The 8330-nt window shown below is 57.1% G+C and overlaps 1 protein-coding gene across 1 annotated transcript in view; it reads left to right on the forward strand.

The window, feature by feature from the left end:
* DTX1 (deltex 1, E3 ubiquitin ligase) overlaps window positions 1–8330 on the forward strand; it is a 30062-nt gene that overhangs the window by 6835 nt on the left and 14897 nt on the right. The window contains exon 2 of the mRNA XM_015567278.1: window positions 4238–4298. Within this exon, the coding sequence (XP_015422764.1) occupies window positions 4238–4298 (61 nt within the window). The remainder of the gene's footprint in view (window positions 1–4237; window positions 4299–8330) is intronic.

Genomic DNA, 8330 nt, shown 5'->3' on the forward strand with positions numbered 1-8330 from the left:
TGACTCCAGCCAAGAACATGGGGCCCCGGATCTGGAACTGTCTGCCTCAGGGAGCCTTGTTGGTGAGGCCCAGACTCCAGACTTCCTAGCTGTTCTCCAGGGATGGGGGGCGGGGGGGGGGGAGGGGATATGACTTTGGGTAGACCACATTCCCTCCCTCAGCCTCAGTTTCCTCCTCTAATATGAGTCCGACTACAGCACCCATCTCGTGGGATTTCGGTCAGTATTCATTCACTTATTCAGCGGAAATTTAATGAGCACCTACTGTGTGCCAGACACGGTCCTTAGTACTATGGATGCAGATTGAGTAGGAAGACACAGACTGCTGCCCTCCACGCCTTCTATTCTGGTGGGTGAAGTGACAGGAGCCACAGGAGGCTGCACATTGAGGAGGTGCCGGGATGGGGGCTATTCCCGACCCTGGGGCCTCAGGAGCCCCAGGTCCTGTGTGGCTGAGTCCACTGGAGCCAAATGCCTGCCTCTCTGGGCTCCTCCCATTGTCTCCCCGGAGCTGCGCTAGGCTGCCACCTCCACCTGCCCAGGCAGTAGTGGCCGGCAGGTGACGGGGTCCCGGAGGGAGTCTGGCACCAGGCCTGGAGCTGAGCGCCCTGAAACGCAGAACAAAGGACGAGGCAATCAAAGGAGGCAGCACTGGCAGCCACGACGGTCCTGCCAGCAGCCACGGCACAGCCACCTCCTCTCCCGGTGACAGGCTGGCCCTGCCACCATTAGCCCTCATCCCCTCTCCCTCCAACTGCAAGCCGAGTGCGCCAGGGGAAGCCTAGAACTTACCCGAAATCACACCATTGTGGAGCCCTCCCCACACCTCTCTTCTGGGGAACAAAGCTTCATTCATTCCAGGTGCTAGCCACCTGGTGCGGGAATGGGAGTCAAGGGGCCTGGGGTCAAGATGTAGCTCTAATTTGTAAGTGATTTGGGCCATCTCTCTCTTTCTCTTTCTCTTTCTCTTCTCTTCCCTTCTCTTCTCTTCTCTTCTCTTCTCTTCTCTTCTCTTCTCTTCTCTCTCTCTCTCTCTCTCTCTCTCTCAACCAGTTTCCCCATCTAGACAGAGACTGGGAATTCAGATGGCTACAGGCCTGGGCAGCTAACAGAAGTGTGTGCAGTGGCTGGGAAGGCAAAGTTTTTCTAGTTCTCTAGTACCCGGCACACAGTAGGTGCTCAATAAATACTTGAAGACGTGAATGAGGCCACTGTGACTCAGCTTCCATTAACTGTTGCCGAGAAGGCCAATCCTTGTGGCCACATCTTTGGATGTTTTGGTATCGTTGAAATCCAGGCTTGAGCGAGTCCACCCCAATTTTTAAATGCCTGGTCATTTCCTGCCCTTGGATGTTGCCACTGGCCCAGGGGGTCCAAACCCAAATGGAACCCAGATGGCGTGGCTCAGTGGTTGAGCATCAGCCTATGAACCGGGAGGTCAAGGTTCAATTCCCGGTCAAGGCACATGCCCAGGTTGCGGGCTCAGTCCCCAGTGGGGAATGTGCAGGAGGCAGCCGATCAATGATTCTCTCTCATCAGGGATGTTTCTCTCTCTCTCTCTTCCTCTCCCTTCCTTTCTGAAACCAATAAAAAATATATTTTAAAAAATAAAAATAAGACTAAATTTTAAAAACCCAAATGGATTGGGAGCCAGATGACTGGGAAGACCCACACAGAACCATAAAGTGGGGAGAGCCGGCTTCCAGCTTCCGGCTGCCAGCGGCCTCCAGGGTGAGGGCCTTTCAAAACCGATTTGAAGGTGGTGACCTCTCTGACTGCCCTGCAGCCCCTCGGCCTCCCCTCCCGGCACGGCTGGAGACCCCCCGCCCCTCCCTGAGGAGCCCGGCCAGCCTCACATGTGCAGAAACTGCTAATGGGCTGTTGCTCAGCTTGACAAGTCCACTGGGAGAGTTTGGTGGAAACAGAACACTGCGGGATTATTGATCACGGGGCGGAGGGGTGGCGCCTGGCCATAGACTGCAGTTCTGATCCCAGCCCGGCCACTGCCCCAGCCAGACCCCCCTGTCTCCCAAGGAGTCCTGGGGGTCAGCCAGCCATGAGGGTCATCAGTTGCGGGGGGGGGGGGGGGATATTAGACCCAAAGACACGCGTGAAGGAAGAGGTGCTGGGTCACAAAAGTGTGTTCTCTGAACGCAAACAGTTGTTATGATTACTGCTGGGTTGGTGGAGGATTCGGTGAAGTCCCTTCTGGGGCCCGGCATCCAGTGGGTGCTCAATTCATGCTTAACCCTCTGCCCAACCCCTAGGCACAGGCCTCCGCTTGCAGCGGGACTCCCCCACCTGACAGGATGTCCCATGACTGCCTCCCACAGGCCCCCCCTTCCCGTCAGGGTCTGCGTGCCCCCAAGCTGAGGTCACTTCCCTCCGGGAAGCCACCCCCGGGGGAGGGTTCCCTGCTGGGCTGGGGAAGGAACCCTTTGGAGGCTGAGGGGCAGGCAGGAGGGCTCAGGGCCCCCCCTTTCGCTCAGAGATAGCTTCTTTTTAAGGCAAAAAGCTGGGTCCTGAGACACCCACACCCCCACCTGTAGGCAGAGGGTCAGATTGGAACCATATTTTCAGAGCAGGAACCTCTCACAGCAAAACTGAGGGCAAAGCGGAGGTAGTGAGTTCCCCGTCGCTGGAGGTATCCTAGTCTGGGCTATCACTTAGCTGCATTGAACCCCTTAGCACCAGTCCATTCCTGGCCTTTCCTTGACTACATCAATGGAGCATCCTTCCCAGCCCCCCAAGATTATACTTCTTTGGGCCTTGGTTGCCTCAACTGTAAAACAGAAATAAATGCTGGTCCCTCCCTGGAAGAAACCACGTGAGCATAAAACGAGTTCGTGCAAGGAAAGTACTGAGCGCAGCACCTGGTAATTGTGGGTGCTCAGTCAACAGTGGCTCTATGGACAGTCCCGTGGCTACTGTCCGCCCCCGTTGTCTCTCCTCTCCGCTCTCCCCACCTCCTGGCTCACTCTCTTGTTCTAACTCTACCGTCTCCGCCTCGAGGTTTCGGAGTTTTGTTTCTTTATGTCTCCCAAACTGGCTCTCTCTCCGCCGCAGCTGTCCTATATCTGCCTCAGCAGCTCCCGCTTTGATCTTGGCCTCTGGCAGCCTCTCTGGCATGTGGTCTCTGCCTCAGCCTCTCTCTCCCTATCTCTCTGGGTCGCCATCTCTCTCTCGTCTCTGCCCCAGGCGTGAACTGGTCACTGGCTGCCGTGGCTGCGGCCGCCCCCACACCCGGTCCCAGGGGCCCAGCTCCTGCAATCCTCCCGCCGACATGTGGCCAAAGCCTCTTTCCCCTCGGTTCAGCTGGAACCAGATTGGAATTTTTCAACCAAACATTCCTAAGGAACGGAGGAGGGGGTGGGGGACAGACAACAAAAGCAGACGCACAAAAACAGGCCCAGAAATGGAGCGTGCCTGACCCGTGTTCCTAACTGCCATGGGGACAGGCCCTGGTGGCCGGCACAGCTGGGTGCCCTCAAGGCCCAGGAGGCGGGAGGGGCGCGGCCTGCTCAAGGACACCCCGCCACAGAGTGGGTCAGTGAGAAAGCCTAGCCGCCCTCCAAGCCCCGGGCTGAGGCCCTCCCCGGCTCCCAGGCCGAAGAACCTCCAGCTCCAACTTAGACCCATTGTTCTGGCTGAAAATCTAGGCCAAGGCCACAGTGGAGGAGAAGGCATATTTCCGCCTCTGCTCCCTTGAACATCTCGAGATTGCAGTCCAGGCAGGTCACCAGGGAACTAGCTGGCCCCCTCGGCCTGGTGCAGGGCCAGCGCGAGCGGGAGAGGTGGACGGGCGGGCAGCAGCGGGCGTGGTGGGGCGCAGGGCCCGGCGGGAGGACAGCAGCTGCCCTAATTACTCCGGCTCTCCAGGTTCCAATCTCGTTTGAAAAGGACTCCAGGGACGCAGCCTTTAATAACTACCAGTAAACAGGCAGGAAAATCGATACCTGGTAAATAGAGCCCTGGAGAGAGGGCTGATGGGGCGGGCTGGCTCTGACCCGGCCCAGAGGAGCTCCCAGAGTCCTTTGTTGTAGAGCTGGCCAGCACCGCCCTTAGGAACCTTGTCCCCGCCCCTACCCCTGGGGGTCCCCGAGTGTGCTCTGGCTCCTGATCCGGCCTCCGCTCCCTCTCCATGAACACAGACTCCTCCTCCTTCCCACTCCATCGGAGCCCTGACCTGTGCCAAGTAGGTTGCCTGTTTCAGTTGCAGATGCCTCCCTTGTGCCAGGCTTTGTGCCTGGTACTGGTAACACCGATCTGGTCCTTATCCTCCTGACAGCCATCAACCAGTGAGGAAGATTAAGAACAAAAACAAATAACTGAATCACAGTCCAAGGATAGGCATGCAACAAAAAGCTTTGTATAGCAGTGAACAGAAAAGCACTTCCTGGAGGACATGAGCTTGGGGAGGGTTTTGTTGGATGAATAGGAGTCTGCAAAGTGAACAAGGGCTGGGAGAGGCTGAATGTAAGTATTGTGTGTCATAACAACAGGCATCTTAGCTAACATTCATCTAGCACTTACTCTAGCCCAGCGCTCTGCTAAGCGCCCATAACATACATTATCTCACTTTGTCCCACAGTCGGTGTTACTACCCCCATTTTACAGATGAGAACACTGTATGTGGCTATATGTGGATCCAGAATTTGCACAGGGCCTGTGAGACTTCTGAGTTGTTTTAACCACTTCGGTCTGCAGCTCCCACACCTGATCCTGCTCGCTTTATTTAACCAGAGGTAGTTAAATAAAGCAAGTTCCCATCCCTTCTCTTTCCTTCCCTTCCCATCCAGGGCTCACGCCTTCCAGGTAACATAGCACCTTGACCCTCAGCAGGAGGCTAAGGGCGCTACTTCAGGCACATCAGACCTGAAGATCATCTCTCATGAGCCCCCATTTTGCAGACAGGGAAACTGAGGCCCTGGGAGGAGGAGACCAGCACTCAGGACCAGAGGCAGGAACAGGAGCTGGGATTTCCCCTCTAAGTCATCCCCTCTCGGGCCTGCCCTGGAAGAACACTGTTGTCAAGGGCAAAAATCAATACACACACACTCAATTAACATGATAAATCACACATCAGCAGGAGGCTGCCTGGAGGCCCCGGGGAGCTTTCCATATGATTGGCTGGAACATTATAGGGGCCCAGGGACCCATCCCCTCCCTGCTCCTCCCACATCAATAGCTGCAGCTCTGTGCCTCGATTTCCTCAGCTCTTGGGGTCAAGGCAGTTGACACAGGGTAGAGAAGTCCACAGCCCTTGGATTCTAAGTTCTGACAGAGAGAGCCAGCCAGCGTGGCTCAGTGGTTGAGCATTGACCTATGAGCCAGGAGGTCACGGTTCAATTGCTGGTCAGGGCACATGCCCGGATTGTGGGCACGATCCCCAGTAGGGGGGCGGGGGGGGCTTGCAGGAGGCAAGCCCATCAATGATTCGCTCTCATCATTGATGTTTCTATCACTCCCTCTCCCTTCCTCTCTGAAATCAATAAGAATATACTTTAAAAATAAATTCGAACAGAGAGAGAGCAGGACCCAAGTGAGAACAGTCAGAGACATCTGAGCCAGTGGAGTGGGGGGAGGGGGGATCATGATGGGCCCCCACCCACCTGGCTGCGGATTCCTGGGCCAGGCAGCCTGGGGGATGCCAATGACCAATGGAAACGCGGTCGTGAGGGCCTGCTGTGTGCCAGGCACCGTGCTAGACGCTTGGGGTACGGCCATGAGCAAAGCGGTCAAGACCTCCGTCCTTGTGGGCTGACGGCCCAGTGGGAGGTGACAGGGAGCGAAGAAAGTGTCAGATGATACATCAGGCCCGGCAGTGCTGGGTGCCAGGAGGAACACTGAAGCGAGAATGAGGATGGGAACGGGAGGGCAGCGTTCCGGGGGTCTGGGAAGGTCTCCCCAAGGAGGTGACATTTGCACAGAGATCTAAAAGAAAGGAGGGAGGAAACTCTGGGACCGTCCAGGCGTGGCTAGGTCCTTCTCCAGGTGAGGGGACAGCACACGCAAAGGCCCTGAGGCTGGCAGCGTTGGGGATGTTTGAGCAACAGCATGCAGGTGAGGGTGGCTGGAGTGGAGTGCGAGGGGGCCTGTGTGGGCCACGTAGGGCCTCACAGGTCATGGCCAGGACTGTTATGCCAAGTGAGCCTGGGCAGCCAGGGGAGGATGTGGGGCAGACGGAGGATGCGAGCTGACTTGCCCTGAGCAGGACCCCTCTGGCTGCCATGCGGGGAACAGATGACGGCAGGCAAGGCCAGAAGCAGAGGCCGGCCATGAGTCTACTGCCATCGTCCAGGCGGCAGACATACAGCGGCTTGGCCTGGGTAGAATCGGTGCCGTTGGGGAGGAAGGGTCCGGTGTGGGATGTATTTGAAGGCGGAGGTGACTGGGTTTACTGAGAGACAAGGCATGGGCTCTGAGGGGAGGAGTGAAGCCCGTTTCGGGGGTTGGTGGCGCGAGCAGCGGGAAGGACAGAGCTTCAGTAACTGCAACAAAGAGGCTTCAGAAGGCGCGGGTTCGGGCGGGGACAGATCGGAGCTGTGCTTTAGCAGAACTAAGGTTGAAAAGGTGCCGGGGAGGTGCCGAGGGGACACGCCTCAGCGAAGATGTGGCTGGAAATGACCAACTTTAGAATCATCCAGGACAGGACAGTGTTTGTCTTGATTGTTGCTTTTATCAGCCCCATGAGGAAGGTCTGCTTGCGCCCATTTGAGAGAGGAGAACAGGGAGGCTCAGAGACGTCGAGTCACCTGACCGTAGTCACACAGCCGGGAAGTCAGGCAGTCAGGCCCTGAAATGAGGTCAGCCTGCCTCCCGGCCCCGGGGCCTTTCCCACACCCTGTGCTCCGTGGCTCTTCTCACCGAATCCTCCCAGCAGCCTGAGGTGAGAGGGGCAGGGTGAGTCACAAACTAGCATCACCTTCGTTTTCGAGATGGGGCCACTGAAACCTAGGGGGGCTAAAGGGACTTGCCCACAGCTGAGGAGCAGTCAAGTTTGCAATTTTCCTGCGGGCGTGCCCGACGAACCCAGCCAAAGAGTCTTTCCACGCTGGCTCCAGGCCAGGGCAGGCCAAAGGCGCTGAGAAGTCCTGCAGCCTGGACGTGGGGTTATCTCTTCTGAACCCCGTGTCCCCTGGAGCCTTGCTCTCGGGGAGCCCCTGGAGCTTTGGGAGCCCAGGAGCAGGGGTTGGGAGCGAAGCCTTCGTGACCTCGTTTTTGAAATGGGGCCATGGGTATCCTGGAAATTTGGGAGCCCAGGAGCAGGGGTTGGAAGCGAAGCCTCCGTGACCTCGTTTTTGAAATGGGGCCATGGGTATGCACCTGGCTGGGTTACCATGTGTTTTTTCCGTTCTTTTCGAATGAGCACTCGGCATGGAGTCCTCCAAAGAACAGATGTCAGTGAATGTTTGTTAAAGGAAGGAGCAAGCGAACAAACAGATGAAGGGAAAAAACACCTAAGTGGACAAAGGAATGGACCGGGGCAGGGATAAGCAGAAAGGCAGGAGGGAAGTGAGGAGAAGGGATCCATGTGTGAGCTAATGAACTCACGCTTACCTTCAACAAGTACCTCTGAGCCCCGACTGTGTGTAGGTGCCGGGGATACAGCCGTGAATCAAACAAAGTCCCCGCATTGTGGTGGTGACAGTCCCGCCGGAGGAGACAGAAAGCAAGATGAGTAGGTAACATAGAAAGTAGACCAGATGGCGAAAACGGAGGAAGGAGAGAGGGGAGGGAAAATGTGGACAGGGGCACACATTTAAAACAGGATGGTGGTGAATGAAGGAATGACCACGCATGGATAACGGAGTCAGGGAAGGGGTGAGCGTCAATGCAGGTGTGAATGAAAGCACGGTGGCTGCCGGGGCATGGGTGCAGGGACCAATGGGAGGATTGTTGAATGAATGACCTGAGGACGACATGACTGTGTGGACTAGGGCAGGAGGAAATGAATGCGCTAAGAATGATGGGATGAATGACTGAACTAATGAGGGTCTGCATGCCACCCACGTGTCTGCATGGATCTCTGCCCCCCGCCCGGGTGCTGACTCTGCTTGATCTTGCCTGGGGAGCCCCCCACCCCCACCCCAGGGCCGCAGCGATGTAGTTCGGTGCCTGGCTGGCCCCTGGGACCCCCCGCCCGGGTGCTGACTCTGCTTGATCTTGCCTGGGGAGCCCCCCACCCCCCCACCCCAGGCTCGATGTAGTTCGGTGCCTGGCTGGCCCCTGGGAGGGGGAGGGAGCCTGCCTGCCCATCCTGCCCTGGCCCTGCCTTGCTGACCGGCATCGCGTGCTGTCCTGACACCACCTCTGTGGAGCCTCCATCC

Source organism: Myotis davidii, unplaced genomic scaffold (assembly GCF_000327345.1).
Source record: "Myotis davidii unplaced genomic scaffold, ASM32734v1 scaffold223, whole genome shotgun sequence".
Lineage (NCBI taxonomy): Eukaryota > Metazoa > Chordata > Mammalia > Chiroptera > Vespertilionidae > Myotis > Myotis davidii.